The sequence below is a fragment of the Garra rufa genome, chromosome 21 (genome assembly GCF_049309525.1).
Source record: "Garra rufa chromosome 21, GarRuf1.0, whole genome shotgun sequence".
NCBI lineage: Eukaryota > Metazoa > Chordata > Actinopteri > Cypriniformes > Cyprinidae > Garra > Garra rufa.
Genome location: NC_133381.1, coordinates 10400625 through 10417635, shown reverse-complemented (window position 1 = coordinate 10417635; position 17011 = coordinate 10400625). Strand labels below are relative to the sequence as shown.

Here is a 17011-nt window from a genome sequence, read left to right as displayed (position 1 = left end):
ATTTGAATATATTTTAAAATGTAGTTTTTTTTTTTCTTGTGATGGCAAAACTTTCAATTTTCAGCATCAATGTTCTTATTCAAAACACTTTTTGGTGCTTTTATATTTTTTAATATTTTTGTGGAAACTGTGATTTTTTTTTTTTTTTTTTTTTTGGATTCTTTGATGAATAGAAAGTTCAATGAACAACATTTATTATATTTTTATAACATATATATTATTAAATTTATTTATTATTAAATTGTAAAACATTTTCTCAATATTACTATTTTATACTTTTCTATAAACTATCATATAACTGTGATTTTAAATCTTGCACTCAACTATAATTCTCGATTAATCAGGCCAAAATGGGCGACGCAAATGGTGCCAGACAAAACCCTGCTGCTTACGACATCACAGAAGATGAAATCGGTAAACTGACTTGTCAAAGACAATCAATTTCTTTTGCATATGAATAGCTGTTCTCTTAGCAATGCTATCAACCCCACTCAGACGATGCACTTTAATCTCATCTTTGTAGGTTTAGAGGCTGTGGAAGGTGGCCTTGAGTACAGACCCTGGAGAAGTCACACTCTTACTCACGGTATGTCTCTAGGACAAAAAAGATAATTGCAAGGAATTCAAACCACAAGAGTCATTTAATCCCAGCGAAATCACTTCTTAGTACACATGAGAAATATACAGGATGATCTGATGTATGACTATATATCTGTGCTTTCTGCAGGTTCGACCTTACCAGCTCAAATAAATGGCGGCGTTGGAACAACGACTGACCGTTCAGTAACACTTCAATCTATCTAAGAAACTGTAAGCACTTTGGGTGACCCTGTTGTGTTTTTAAATTAAAATACTCGTTGAGTGAAATTTCACATGTCAATGCAAACATTTAAGTACCTCTCTTATTATTTTTTAATTCAGATGATAAAAATAGAGTTGCTGCTGTAGGCGTAACACCACCAACTTTGAATGATGGAAACAAACCTGCGGACAGTTCCAGCATCTTTATTATGCAACCTGACATGCTTATACTAAACAAAACCTTTCACTGTTTGGACAAAATTGTTTTTGTATGCTTCCGGAGCCAGGCTGAGGTCCTGCTTTGTGAGACTGACTCCCATAAGTGCCCATTAAACTTCGAGACTATAGGAACTATAGGAGCCCCCGATCTGTCCCTCAGCATTGAATATACTGATTCAAAGCTGAATCCTTCTGCAAAGTTTCAGACAAGAATGGTCAGTATCTCTCAGGAGAGTGAGCCTGATCTTCTGGCCACACCTGTTTTGAAAAATAGGGATCTCTATTCAGTGGTCACAGATCAAATCTCCATCCTGACCAGATCGGCATCACTACCAGAGAGACAAAGAAATGAAGATTTTCCCTTTATTTTTTTCTAGTGAAGCCCAGTATTGTGAAATTATTCTGTATTCATATTCATTCTTAGTAGGGGTGCAATATAGATTATCTCTCAGATCGACTGGGTGTATATGTCTAACTTTATGGATTTAAATGGCAGTGTGAGTACTTTTAGGTTTTGAACAAATGTATGAACTGCAGTGGGCATTAATGATGTAATTAAAGCAGCAAATTCTTTAGAATTAACCCTCCTTGTTCTGGTGAGATTTACTTCATTCTTTTATTCAGGTTAAATATTTCCATAGAATTAGGACTTTTAATTTTCTTCCCTTTTTAACTTTTATGGAGGCATTTAGAAGCTGAAATTCTTAAATAATATTTGAAATAATTAGTAATTTTTTTTTTAATAAGGAGCAGTGAAAACTGCATTAGGATTTGCTAAATCTGCTTAAGTCTGAGTAGTATAAAGAACATGCAAGAAACTATTTTACTAACTCAAAAATGCATGATTTTCATAAAATATGAAGAAATCAAGTCAAACATTTTGTAGGTTTAAAAGAAAAATACATTTCTACCTAGTTTTTGTGTAAGCACATGGTTTTAAACTACATTTAGTCATTTTTGACATCTGTTTTTTTTTGTCAGTGATTTTTATATTAAATAGACACTATATTGAACTCATAACAATATATAAAAAGTTATATATTATGTAATAAAGTTTTGGAACATAAGACTTTGAATGTTTTTTTTTTTTTAACAAAGTTTTTTTCTGCTCACCAAGCTTGCATTTATTTGATTCAAAGTACAGCAAAACAGTACAATTTTGAAATAGTTTTACTATTTAAAATAACTGTTTTCTATTTGAATATATTTTAAAGTGTAATATATAAAATGTAATTTATGTAAATAAATCAGCATATTAGAATGATTTCTGAAGGATCATGTGTCACTGAAGCCTGGAGTAATCATACTGAAAATGTAGCTTTGATCACAGGAATAATTTACATTTTAAAATATATTCAAATAGAAAGCAGTTATTTAAAATAGGAAAATCAGTATTATTGTGGAAAATGTTTACTGTGTTTTGGATCAAATAAATGCAGGTTTAGTGAGCAGAAGAGACGTCTTTGAAAAGCATTAAAAATCTTACTGTGCAAAAACTTTTGACTGGTAGTCTATATCTAATATTAGGTAACATAAAGGGAGGCATTCAATATAGGGGCATTTACCACACAATTGTGCAAGACATTTTGACAATGTGTTGCATTTATTAATATTATCTGGGCTCTCGGTCTCACCAAACATTATTAGGAGTGTTTTGATTCATCTTCAGGTGGACATTTTGTTTTGAACCAGTTCTTTCAAGATTAGGAAAACCTAATGTTGATGTTACAAGATCTTAAATATGCATGTCTTATCTAATAAATTCTTAATGTGTGTAATTAATTTTTTTTTTCTTATGCACAATCACAAATACTAATACACTGTGAAAATAAAAAAATCAGAAGGTTGCATCATGCATTTATCATACTTGGAAACACATTTGTCTATTTATTAAGTCACACATTGCTGCCAAAACATGTCAAAATCGTGGAAGTGACAACATCCTTTAAATATGTTGTCCATTCTACAGAATTTTCTGCTGTCCCACAATTAAAAACACATTTAAAATATTTAAGTATTCCAATCTTAGATGTTTACTAAGATCATTCTATTATCTATTGAATGTGGATATTTGAATAATATTTAAAATATTAGTAAATATTAATAAGCTATATATATATATATATATATATATATATATATATATATATATATCATATTTTATTGGGTACTTTCAACCTAAATTTCAACTTATGAAAATGTCCTGCATTTTTCATGTCACTACTGAAGTATCTAAAATTGTCTACCAAAAAAGTCAGTACCAAAACATTTTGTGGCATTTCGATAGTGACAAAATTGTTTTTTAGGGTCTTATTCCCTAAAATTGTCACTACCGAAACAGTCATGACCAAAACAATAGGTGAAGTTTCGATAGTAACATCATTGTTACTTTTTTGGATGTTATCCCATAAAATTGTCAATACTGGTGTTTTGGTAGTGACATGTTTGCTTTTTTGGGTGTTATTAACTAAAATTGTCACTACCGAAACAGTCACAATTAAAACATTTGGTGGTGTTTCGGTAGTGACGTGTTTGTTTGCCTTTCTGGATGTTTTCCCATAAAATTGTCAATACTGAAACATTTGGTGGTGTTTTGGTAGTGACATGTTTGCTTTTTTGGGTGTTATTTGTTAAAATTGTAAATACCAAAGAAGTCACAAAACAAAACTTTTGGTGGTGTTTCGGTAGTGACATCTTTGCTTTTTTGGGTGTTATTCCCTAAAATTGTCAATAACAAAACAGTTACAACTGAAACATTTGGTGAAGTTCCGGTAGTGACATAATTGTATTTTTTGGGGGGGTGTTATTTCCTAATATTGTCACTACCGAAACAGTCACAACCAAAACGTCATCGTTGTTTCGTTAGTGAAAAAGGGGACACATAATCCTTTATTTGGGGAAAATAAATGTTGTATTTTAGTATGTTTCAGTACACAAGTAAAAATTTCGTAATGTGATGTGGTCGCTACCAAAGCATTACTGTCACTGCAAAAAATGTCACTACTGAAACATGGGATGTTTTGACAAAAACAAAGTATACTGAATTATCAGCTGAAAATAAGATGTTATGATAGTTTTCGGTTCAATGTATATTCAACTTCTTCAGTTTAAATCAATATGATCAACTTTTTGTCTTTTACAAAGAATAATTGTATTTAAAATACAATCAATCTCATAAATTACACTAGAAATATTGTTAAAAGTATATGTTAATGATTGTAGCCTCGATGTAAGCAAATTCTTAATAGGTCAATACAACTCTTCTAATTAAATTATTATCACTGTGTTTCGGTAGTGACAAATCCAAAACTTTCTGAAAATACAATATAAGAATTAACTGCACAATTACTAGAAATGTGTACCTTGGATATTATACAATTTGCATACATACATTTTTTTTCAAGACGTTTCCAACTCTGACTTTCGACCAATTCTGTAGAACATCCCATATATTTAAAAACATTTCTTTGACCTACAATATTTGACCTATTTTCCGTAGCGCTTCATACTCACGTTCGACGGTGAGTAAATAAATAACAAAAATAAAACACTTGTCATGTTTAAAGCCCCTCTTCACGTGACGCCTGTCTTTGAGAAACGCACCAAGATCTGTGGCCGGCGACGTGCAGAACGCGGGTTCTGTATGTTCTTGTACGTGGACGTGCTTTCGCGCACGTACGCGTTTATTGGCCTCAACTGATGCACGAGCGCAGCGCGTGGGAAGTCGCGTCACAGCGTTCGACCAATGGCGTGCGGCGGCGATGCCACCGGACTGGGAAAGCTCGTATTATGTAACCCTTTCATACCATCCCCCTTCAGAAAACACAGCTACTGAAAAAAAAGAAAAAGAATGAAAATACAGCTACTTAACTTTAACATGCGTTCTATTGTACATTTAAAGACAACATACATGCTGTTAAGTAAACATTGACGAGATTGACAATTTATTAACCCTCTCATAGTAAACCATTACAATTAATTGACTCTCGTTTGTTTTTAGATTGTTGTTTGTATTTTCTGGTTCCGAAGGGTGTACTGAATAATTTTGGAAATCAGTTGAAAACAAAACACAGTTTATTCGATTTATTTGAAAACATGAAGACACCTCTGGCTAAATCTTTGCATTTGAATCACTTGGCTTGTTGTATATTTCACAACAGCATGTATTTATAGCATATTCTTTTCTGAAAACACGTCAAAGATGACCCCAAGGGTTAATCCAACGAAGGAAATGCATAGGCTACAGTGCATCACCCAGCCATAAGTACACAATGTACACATATGCACAAGGACAAATCCTGCACTTTGCAGACACATATATGATTATTAAACGATTGCAGGTTTAATGCACACTTCATGTCATGAAATACAAAGCATAAAAATATAACAAACGTTGCAGGAGTTCACGTTTTAAACCATTATTTGCAGAGCTGCAACAATGCAGCCATTTGCACGTTGTTTCTCTGCATTCCAGTTTAAATGCATTGTATAGGAGTACTGCAAAGCCGCAGAGATTTAATAAAAGTGGTGTAGGAGTACATGAAATACAGTGTCCTATGTGTGCCCATTGTGTTTCTTGACCCTTCCTCAACTTCTGCGTAAACAAGTTGGAATTGTAGGGCGTGTGTCTTGGAAAGCGGTTTTTAGCCAATGAGCGTCGACGTTCCTACCACATGGTCAGGTTGTTTACTACAAGAGCAGAAGCCCGCTAGAAGGCGCTGAGGGGAAAACCCGGCACTGGATAACGCAGGATCGTCTCATCTCAGTGAAAACGGAAGAAATGCGGATTAAAACTAACTCAAACATCATCTCTGGCGGTTAAAGTGAACACTGTGGATTTAAATAAAATGGTTTAATAGCGGCGTTCTTACGGTTTTAGTCCTTTATCAAGCAAGTACAATCACGTGTAACTGTACAAATCCAGGCCGGGTTTTTGAATACCTGAACACAAGCCGTTCTGGGCTCTGAAAAAGGACATTTTCAAGTTACAGCCGGTCAGAGCAAGCCTTGTGGAAAGGGGGTGTGTTGAAATTTGGCAAAGGTACGTGAGCAGCGTTCATTGAAAGTTTTTCCTTCGTTTAAATGCATTCGTGTCTTTTCGTTGCTCTGTGTGCTTCTCAGTCAAGACGGCATTGTTTGGTGCCATTAAGGTTAGTTACAGAGAATTATTATCAAAGGCGTTTGGATGTTTGATACTTGTGGCTTGTTTATGCAACGTTGTGCTTCGATGCACACCTTTTTGGTGAAAGAATGTTTTTAGTCCTGTTGTACTAATTCAATATCAACGCAGCTGTTAACTTTTGCATTTTTTATGTAAAAGCAGAATAGAAAAAGTCAGTTGGTTCAATATGTCGAGCGTAAAATCTACAAAAACGAACTTTTCCGCATGAGATTAAGTGTCCAGCTGCTATAGTCTGTTCAGTTTTGCAAAGACAGCATATAATGCTTTGAATGACTACTGGAAGGATAATCTGCTCCTGCTGCGCGTTCTAGTCGCGTCGCCTCTGCAACGCGCCTGCGAGCATGTGGGGAACAGGGAACAGCGCATGGGCTGTTATTAATCTTCTGAATAAGCGATGTCCGATTCCTGAACAAACGGTTCTTTTGAACTAGATAAATCTTCAATGAGTTGAGCCTGTTCACGAAACGTGAATGAATCGAACTGGGTGTCTTTCGAACATGAGTTTTAATAGCCAAGCCAAACATTAGAAATGTTACGAATAAAACATTTATGCGTGTTCTGTACGTAAGTTCACACGAGGCAGAGTAGAGTTGGTTTAATAGAACTTGAGTTAGAAGCTGCAACTGATTTTTTTTTTTATGAGCTGAATCATGATTGCATGCATTACAATGACTGCGATACGTTCAGTCACATGTATTAATATCAAACTGTAAATAGACTGCTACGTGCTTGTATGGCCTCTTGGGAATGTTTCAGAAACATGTTATATGCCACGCCGGTGTGTCGGGGACCACGCTATGACGTATTACGTTATGACGTAATTGAATAACCGAGTCGTTACTTGAACCGGTTCTCTGCAAAGAACCGGTTAGTGGAAATTAATGGAACTTTCGCATTCGTGTAACAAATTCACGACGTCATACACATTTTATATTCTTTTAACTTTTACAATCTCCCTTATATAATTAGACTGCGATCTTTTAACATATTTACGAAAGGAAAACGGATTTTGTTGCAGGCTGGATGTAAATAAAAGGCATTTGCATAAAAACTCTTTCATTTCTTTCTCTTAGTTCTTATTAGACGCAAAAAACAAGAAGTAGCATTTTAATCATTCACATCTGCTTTGGATACTGTACATTCTGTGTAACCGCTGCATATTGTGCAACACTGACATGTCAAGACGAGGTCAAATCACAATATGAAGTAAATCATATAGCAACATCAAGTATCATCATCAGTTTTGATAGTTTGAAATGTTATTCAGTTGTCTAATACAAGTTACTAATATACAATACAGAAATAATCTAGTATACAGTAAATATTTCTTATAAAATGTTGAAAAATGTTTTAATATGTGGAAACTGACATTTCTTTTCAGGATTTGTTCATGAATCGAAAGTTCAAAAGAACCTTCTATTTGAAACACATCTTCAGTAGCATTATAAATGTATTTACTGTCACCTTTTAGCATCTACTAATATATATATACATTTTGGATGAAGCGCATCTTATTCACCTCTATTATTCTGTTTGCATTGGTTTATACATAATACAAATTTAAAATACACTACCAGTCAAAAGTTTTTAATTTTTAATATTTTTAAAGAAGTCTCTTCTGCTCACCAAGCCTGTATTTATTTGCTCCAACATACAGTAAACGCAGCAATATTGTGAAATATTTTTTTGAAATTACTGCTTTCTATTTGAATATTTTTTTAAATGTAATTTATTCCTGTGATAAAACTACATTTTCAGCAGTGCTACTGTAGTCTTCAGTGTCACATGTCCTTAAGAAATCATTCTAATATGCTGATTTGCTGTTCATAAAATTGAGAAAAAAAAAATAGAATAGAAAGATGTAGAAACATTTATAATGTTACAAAAGATTTCTGTTTCAGATAAATTCTAGCAGTTTTCAACAATAATTATAAGAAATGCTTTTTGAGCAGCAAATAAGAATATTAGAATGATTTCTGAAGGATCGTGTGACTGGAGTACTGATGCTAAAAATTCAGCTTTGAAATCACAGGAATAAATTACATTTTAAACATATTCATATAGAAAATAGTTATATTAAATATTAAAAATATTTCACAATTTTACTGCTAAAACTGTACTTTGAATCAAATAAATGCAGGCTTGATGAGCAAAACATTAAAATGCAGACTTTTTTAGAAAACATTAAAAATCTTACTGTTCGAAAACTTTTGACTTGTAGTGTATACAAGACTTTATATTCTCTTTTTCATGCTGTCAAATGTGTAGTATTTGGCAACCAAGGAAATTTTTCTCTTCAGTCAGTTAGAATTACTCTGAATCACCCTTTACTGGAACCGAGGAAACTTAATACCCAACAGCAGCTGGTAATAATGGTTAATTCCTCTGTGCCCTTAACTGGTGAACATTCTGACATTACAGGCCAACATGACTATAGCAGTTTTATAACTTGCATCAGTTAAAGTAGTTTTGGCCTGGTTCGTTCTGTGCTGACAGTGACTCACAGTCATTGTGCAGAGTTGCACGTAAACTTCAAATTTTGCATCATTCGTCTTGTGATGTCTTAATAGTTTGCCACTTAGTTGCAGGATGTTTCACAGAAAGATGGTTGGTGACTCACACTGATTTCACAGATGAGATTCAACAGGTGACAGCAATGTTAAAGTAGTTCACTTTCAGAACAAAAATGTACAGATAATATTCTCACCCCCTTGTCATCCAAGATGTTCATGTCTTTCTTTCTTCAGTCGTAAGGAAATCATACATTTTGAGGACAACATTTCAGGATTTCTCCCCATATAATGAACTTCTATGGTGCCCCCGAGTTTGAACTTCCAAAATGCAGTTTAAATGCAGCTTCAAAGGGCTCTAAATGATCCCAGCCGAGGAAGAAGGGTCTTATCTAGCGAAACGATTGGTTATTTTCTAAAAACATTTACAATTTATATACTTTTTAATCTCTACACAGAGTACACACAGAGCTAGACCAGATGAGCATTTGAGGTTGAAAAGTATATAAATTGTAATTTTTTTTTTTTAGAAAATAACCAATGTTTTTGCTAGATAAGACCTTTTTTTTCTCGGCTGTGATTGTTTAGAGCTATTTGAAGCTGCATTTTGGAAGTTCAAACTCAGGGGCACCATAGAAGTCCATTATATGGAGAGAAATCCTGAAATGCTTTCCTCAAAAGGCATAATTTCCTTACGACTGAAGAAAGACATGAACATCTTGGATGACAAGGGGGTGAGTACATTATCTGTAAAGTTTTGTTCTGAAAGTGAACTACTCCTTTAAGACTAATACTAATAAAGGTTGATATATCTGTTGATATGTTCATTACACTTTTAGACATATTATTAAATCATATTTAAATGTCTTCTGTTTGGGTAGAACTTTTCAACCGTTGGGTTTTTCAACTTTCAGTGCTGATACTGCTATCTAGAGAGGAGGGTGTCCTAACAGAGATAATTTTTGACCTATTCCTTATATATACACAATAAAACCACCAAATGAGACATACACAAAATTGCTATCTACAAAACATCAGGCGCTCTTTCTGGCAATAAAATGTGCTGATCTGCCCAAACAGTAATCATCTGTTGGTTTTCTCTTCTCAGCTTCCTGTTCGTCGTTTGAAAAGCACTGCTGAATCTCCATCAGGAGTTCTTCAAAGCAGTCAAGAAGATACAAGGCGCTAGAAAAAGAAAATGGTCCCAAAGACCAGACTTGGGAAACGCTCCCCATTGGGCACCCTGGTGTGTGGTTCCTCAGCTGAGGGCCTAACAGAAATGGGACCCCATGGATGCCCAGACAGTGGGCTTCACAGAAGCAAGCTTTACCCGGGACAGAAGGTAAGCTTTATCTTTATAGATTACATCAAAATATGAATGGTATTCTCAGTTAGGCGTGGTACACAATGTCAACAATGGCATTTTGGCTGTTATGTTTCAGGTGTATGTGCACTGCGGAGGTCAAGAATGTGGAGGTGTGGTTGAACAGCATAACCACGTGGACAATGAAGTGTCTATCTTCCTGCCGCAGCTCAACCAGCATGTTCATCGCAAGCTGGAAGACGTGTGGACGAGCCCTATGTCCAGCTCTACCTCCTCAGTCTCTTCGTCCATTGATGTGCCAAAAAGGTGCGTCCTGCTGTAGTTGTCTAAATGACGAATGCTGATCTTCTGATTGAGAAGCACTCTTATAACTCTACTTTGACTCTGCAGGAGTCCAGAGACGGTGGACATGGATGAGATTATGGCTGCAATGGTGCTTACGAGTTTGTCGTGCAGTCCAGTCATCCAACACTTGGCTCCAGGGAGCACAACTCAAGGTTAGTGGAACATTGCATTAATGTTTGTTTGTTTCCTAAAGTCGCAAGCAGCAATGTAATGCGCAAATCTGGCATAAACCAGCTGGGATTGCTCAATGCTTGCTGAGATAGGTGTTAGTCAGCAAGAAGAAATCGTTAACAACTGCACGTACAGTTTTCATTAGTAAAACGAAAATAATGTGGGGAAAAAAAATATTTACTTTTTTTTTTATTAATACAAAATACACTACTGTTTTTTTTTTTAAATAAATTACTTGTTATATAATATTTATAATTATAAAATTTAATCATTCCTGAAGGATCCTAACCAAAGTAAATTAGATCCTGCATAAACTAAAATTTTGAAACTTCTGAATAAAATGTAAATAATATGTAATTCAATGCATAAATCATAAGATGTCATTTGTTAACATTAGTTGATGTATTAATGTACATGAACAAACAATGAATAATACATGTATTACACTATTTATCTTTGTTAATGTTAGTTAATAAAAAATACAGACGTTCATTGTTTGTTCATGTTAATTCACAGTGCATTAACTAATGTTAACAAACACTTTTGATTTTAATAATGCATTATTAAATACTGAAATTAACATTAACTAAGATTAATAAATGCTTAATTCTTGGTTCATGTTAACCAATGTAGTTAACTACTGAACATTATTGTAATTATTGTGTTACCAATCATATAAATTAGATTTTTATTGTTTTGTTTCGAAAGAATGCTTACAAAGGCTGCGTTCATTTGAGCCAAAATACATTAAAAACTGTAACTTTGTGGAATATTGTAAAAAAATGTTTGTTTTTATATTTTCAAATGATAATGCTGAATTCTGTCTGATAGGCTAAATTGGTGCTCAAGAAATTATGATTGATAATATTTTTTTTAGGATTCTGAATGGGGAAAAAAATCAAAAGAACAGCATTTATTTGAAACAAATCTTTTGTAATATGATAATATTATTTGTCTCTTTTGATCTAATTAAGGCATCTGTACTCCACTGAAGCATTTAACTTCTTAAAAATCACTGAAAAAATCACTGATAGCCAAACAGTGATGTATTTATACTACTTGTTTATTATGTATTACATTTAAATATTGTAAATTATGTTTAATGTCTACAACATGTACTTTATATATGTAATTATTAGTTCATATATATATATATATATAAAATGAATTAATTAAATTCTACAGTAAATATATAAATTCTACAAGTAATCTATACTATATAGAAAAGTGTACAACGTGCTTATATATATATATATATATATACATTTACATTATTGATGAAGCACATCTGCTCATTTGCCTCTCTTTTTTTATTTGTATTAGCTTTGTGTGGAATGGAGAATGGTGGTGGTGAACTGTCTGATGGTGGATATTGGAGCTGCGACCATGGAAATGGAAGCCCCGCTCCATCCCCACCCATCGCAGAGATGGACAAGAGCGCCCCTCCTGTTGATGAAGGCCTGGACATGGAACTGGACCAAATGTTGTTCAATGAGCCAACTCCAAGGAAACGCAAGGCATGTTGTAAAACCTAAAGAAATTAATATATTGTGTGTTGTTTTATGTACGTAGCTGAACTTTTTGTTATTTTGCACCCTCTAGAACTCCGTAAAAGTTGCATATCGGTGCTTGTGGCCAAATTGCGGCAAAATACTGACCACAGTAGTGGGCATCAAACGTCACATCCGAAATTCTCATCTTGGGTAAGTATCACAAAAACCATATGTACTAAACAATAAATGCAGCAATTTTTTTAGATTTTATCTAATCATGCAATGTACTGTTTCTTGCAGACAAAGTGATGAGCACTCCCAAAGGGAAGAAGACTTTTACTACACTGAAGTCTATCAGGATTTGGAACAGACCACTCCCTCTGGTGGCCAGCGGCCCTCCTGCACTTCTCCATCCAGTCCCAGCCGGCACACGTCCCCCTCTCCCTCCACCCCTGAAATGCTCCATCCCAGCCCACTCAGCCAGTCTGCCCCAGGCAGCTTCTGGCAGGTCCATTCTGAGCACTCCTACCAGGTAAAATGCTTGACATTGCTGTAATGTAATTAACGTGTTTCTCTTGAGGGCATTTAGTGCCTTCAAAGATCTGATCACTGATTCACATAGAACAAACATGACTGTTTAATACGCAGATGTCGATTCCTCAGGCTCCTCCACCCGTTCAGGTTGTGACTCAGAGCAAACCAGTGTCTGTTCCTGTGTCCTGTCATTGGACTCCATCTCTCACAGTTCACCAGAGCAAACAGGTGAGGTTTTCTTCATTAACTGATTGCATTATCATCTACAAGGCTAGAGAAATCTCAGCACAGATGTCTTAAAATAGCCATTTCTCTAGCAGTATATATATAATGTATATGTAATGGAGTGGTTATGTAACGTTTTCTCTGAGGCCTTCAGAACATACAAAGCACCACATGGTCTCAAAGGCGTTCTGTGTTTTCGCACTGGAAATGGGAGTGACATGCACATGTTGTTTTTGTGTCCTTTGTTCCGCCCACAAGAAATGTGGATGGTATTGCAACGCCATCTAGTGGTGTTAAGAACACTGGGTTCTCTTTGTCTAAACACATGCTTGTCCCTAAGATGAAAAATCATGCAAAAATACAATAATGTGTCATGTAATGACCTTATTGCATGTAAAATATCTACAGTTTTTATTTGAAATTTATAGCCAAAACACTTCACGCTTTAGCTGCAATGATTTTTGTTTGTACTGTTGTGTTTGAAGCTGTAATATAACCTGCAGTGCGTCATTCTGACTAATGGTGGTCTCTCTCTCTTTCTTTGCTCCCCAGGGCTCACCATTCCGCCGTCGTTCAGTTAGTGTTGGCGAACAGTGGCTCCAAAATAACAATGCCACCTTCAGGCCACATCCTGCCAGTGTTTCACCTCCAAGAAACCATTGCACTTCAAGGTGAGATTTGTTTGTGTTTTTAGTAATTATTCAAACTCTTATTGTTAATGTCAATCTTAATTATAGACTTTTATGTTGGATTAAAAAAAATTTGAGTTTGAAAAATGATTGCCATTTTGTGCACAGCTGATGACTACCAATTATTCTGAAGAAAAAATATTAAGTTTTTATCATTTTTCTATCAAAGTGTACTACATTTCTCCACCTATAATGCCTTTTTTGTTGATGTAACCGAAATTGGGCGGGCAGGAAAAAAAATAAGAGTAACTGATAAAATTGTAATAATAAATACAGTGTCTTGCAAAAGTATTCAAACCCCTTCATTTTTTTCATGTTTTGTTATGTTGCTGCCTTATGTTAAACTGCTTTAAATTCCTTTTTTCCACATCAATTGAAACTCTATACAAGCAAAAAAAAAAAAGGTTAAAAACTTAAATGATTCCGTTGCATAAGTATTCAAACCCTTATCTGGAACAGTTGAAGTTTAGCTCAGGAGCGTTCATGTTGCTTATAGAAGTTAACCTGTGGCAAATTTAAATGAATAGGTATGATTTGGAAAGGCACACACGTCTTAATAAAAGGTCTAACAGCTGAAAATGCATATCAGAGCAAAAACTAAGCCCTGAGGTAAAGAGCTCATAAAACAGGATTGCATCAAACCACACATCTGGGAAGGGATTCAGAAAAAAAATTCTGCTGCATTGAAGATTCACAGAAGCATGTAGTCTCTGTTTCCTTTAATGGAAGAAGATTGAAACAACGAGGACTCTTCCTAGAGCTGGCCTCCTGGCCAAACTGAGCAATTGATGGATAGGAGCCTTGGTTAGAGTGGTGACCAAGAACCTGATAGTCACTCTAGTTGAGCTTCATGATCATATGTGGAGATACAGAAGGACAAACATCACTGCAACACTCCAATCCGGTCTTTACAAACTCAATCCTTTCCTCAGTGAAGACACATGAAAACACACTTGGGATTTGGAAAAAAAAGCACCTACAGAAACAAGATTCTCTGGTCTCAATACCAAGAGTACCATCCCAAAAGTAAAGTGAGGTAATATCATTCTCATGCTGTGTGGCTGTTTTTCAGTGGTAGGGACTGAGGGACTTGTCAGAGTAGAAGGAAAGCTCAATGCACCAAAATATTGAAATGGCTTTAATGAAAACCCAGTCTAGAGCATTCAAAATCTCAGACTGGGCAGAAGGTTCACCTTCCAACAGGACAATGACCCTAAGCACAAAGCAAGAGTGGCTTATAGACAACTCTGTGAAGGTACTTGAGTGGCCCAGCAAGAGCGTGGGCTTGAACCCTATCAAATATTTTTGGCAAAATCTGAAAATGTGTGGCAATCAAACCTGGAAGCGCTTGAGAGGTGAAAAGATAAGAAGAATGGCAGATAATTGCTAAATGCTGATGTGCAAAGCTTGTCACACCATACCAAAAAGATTTGAGACTGTAAAGGTGCTTCAGCTAAGTACTGTGTTAAGGGTATGAATACTTATGCAATGTACTTTCAGTTTTTTATTTTTAATAAATTTACGAAGAGGTGACAATTCTGTTTTTGCTTTGTCATTATGGTGTATGGAGTGTAGATTGATGTAGAAAAAAGTATTTTAAAGCAGTTTAAGGTAGGCAGCAACATAAACTATTAAATACAAATCTTGTACAGTACATTATATTTCTGATGGATTCATTCGGGTCAAGTTCAGGGAGGAATTTTTTTTACAAGGGTGGTAGGCGAAAAACAGACATTATGGGTTCGGATGTCAATAAAGCCACTGACTAGACCCCGCAAATGCTGGAAATACCTTAGGTACCCATGAGAAACAGTTACTGTCCAAATAGGCCTAATGTTAAAAACAGCTGCTTAATATTTCTGCGGAAACTGTGATACTTTTGTTTTCAGGCTTCTTTAATAAATAAAACGTTGAAAAGAACTTATTTTTGAAACGGAGATCTTTTGTAACAGCCAATACTGCCAATTTTGATGAAATATAATGCATCCTTACTAAATAGAAGTAGTAATTTCTTAAAAAAAAAAACTCCAAACGTATAACATGTAGTGTAAATTGCACAGCGCACCTTTAAAATGTGTTTAACTGTGAATTTTTTTTTTTCATACTAACAGGAGGATTCGGGGCGAAGCCAAGAAATGCCGAAAGGTGTACGGCATTGAACACCGAGACCAGTGGTGCACCGCCTGCCGCTGGAAAAAGGCCTGTCAGAGATTCCTCGACTGAATCCTTCTTCAGACTGATGGATACAGAACACTAACCTTACAGAGTCCCACAAGAGGTGATCTCACCTGGAACTATGGTTGGAAGAAACCAAAAGAGCACCTTTGTGACTTAAAACTTTTTCTACTTTTTATCACGATTACGTGTTTTTTGAAACATGCTAAGGAACCATGTTGGTGCTGGAAGAATGCTAAAGCAAAAAGGACATCCTCTGCCCCACAAACTCCTGCAGTCTTCCTGCATCTTATATCAAGAACTGAAGAAGTCTAATCTTCCTTGTACAAGCATTAAACAGCCATATACAACAGCAGCAGCCATATACTTCTTTTTTTTATGTCGTCATCAGACACAGATGGAAAGTTTACTTATCATTCCGACTTAATTGCTAATATAAGACAGGAGATTTTTTTACCACAGTCCATTGCTTTCAGGGGCAAAATTGGCAGCTTATGATTAATTGTAGATAAACAAGATGGCAGAATAAATGTTTCAATAGCATATAACATTTATGTTCATGTATGCCATGTTTACCTGCTGAGAAGCAGTTTTTTCTTCAATTTCCAGTGCAGGAAAAAGGAAGAAAAAAGGATTTTGTATTACGATTTTGATATCTGCGATGTGTAAAATCATATGTCATTATCAGTGTATTTCTATGTCACAGGTTATACTTCTGTGGAATGAGATGAGATTTCTGTCACATGCATGAGCTGATACAATTATTCGTTTACTTTTGTGCTTTTTGCCCCAGTCTGCTCACTGGCTGTTCGTCTGTTTGGATTGTGTTCTTGCCAAAGAGAATCTCCGCAAGATTATACATCATATACGTCTGCGTGAAATAATGTGAAATTAATCTGTTGACGATTTATGAGAAACTTGTAACCAGCTGTTTGGTTTATACACTTAATACTGGGTCCAAATATTTTCTTACATTGTATAACTGTTCTATACATCATCTTTTTTGTTTTTATGTGTAGCTCAACATTTGCAAAGCTTGATGCTTTGACAACATAAAACTGAATGTACCTTCCCCTGACGATTTTTGACAGTCGTGGTCATAGCTGTTTAAGGACATGATGAACCTCATGGAGAACAATCTTTTTGTACATTTTGTAAAGTACTTCCAAAGTATTTCCTTTTATGAAAAGACCTGTTCAAGATAAAAGTATAATTTTCTTTTCATGAAACGTATGTTGCTTGATGCCTTTTTTAAATAAACTTTTGTGCAAACAAGTACGGCAGCAATTGTTGCATTTTAATATTTGACGGCTGATGACATCCAAATTGGTGCTGAACAAAAT

The 17011-nt window shown here is 35.2% G+C and overlaps 1 protein-coding gene and 1 long non-coding RNA gene across 4 annotated transcripts; both read left to right on the top strand.

The window, feature by feature from the left end:
• The first annotated feature begins 268 nt into the window (after nt 1-268).
• LOC141296315 (uncharacterized) lies at nt 269-1602 on the top strand. The gene is made up of 4 exons (XR_012341225.1): nt 269-414; nt 524-586; nt 728-810; nt 922-1602. It is a non-coding gene; the product is annotated as an uncharacterized lncRNA (long non-coding RNA).
• Nucleotides 1603-5933: 4331 nt separating this feature from the next.
• Nucleotides 5934-16925, top strand: znf395a (zinc finger protein 395a). Of its 3 annotated transcripts, none has more exons than XM_073826763.1 (10): nt 5934-6061; nt 9821-10054; nt 10155-10342; nt 10427-10533; nt 11876-12069; nt 12155-12255; nt 12346-12577; nt 12709-12807; nt 13357-13475; nt 15605-16924. In XM_073826763.1, exons 2-10 carry the CDS (start codon nt 9911-9913, stop codon nt 15714-15716), a joined length of 1296 nt encoding a protein of 431 aa, XP_073682864.1. In that variant the 5' UTR covers nt 5934-6061; nt 9821-9910; the 3' UTR covers nt 15717-16924. The 3 variants fall into 3 exon arrangements, with proteins under 3 accessions (XP_073682864.1, XP_073682862.1, XP_073682863.1); XM_073826761.1 differs by having other exon boundaries at nt 12694-12807; XM_073826762.1 differs by having other exon boundaries at nt 6033-6170; nt 12694-12807; nt 15605-16925.
• Nucleotides 16926-17011: the final 86 nt, after the last annotated feature.

Excerpts from the sequence above, each read along its gene's own strand:
- znf395a (XM_073826762.1), top strand. The coding sequence starts at position 9,911 with ATGGTCCCAAAGACCAGACTTGGGAAACGCTCCCCATTGGGCACCCTG. Across the intron at positions 10,343-10,426 it reads TCCATTGATGTGCCAAAAAG|GAGTCCAGAGACGGTGGACA; the intron begins GTGCGTCCTGCT and ends TTGACTCTGCAG. Across the intron at positions 12,256-12,345 it reads ATCCGAAATTCTCATCTTGG|ACAAAGTGATGAGCACTCCC; the intron begins GTAAGTATCACA and ends TGTTTCTTGCAG.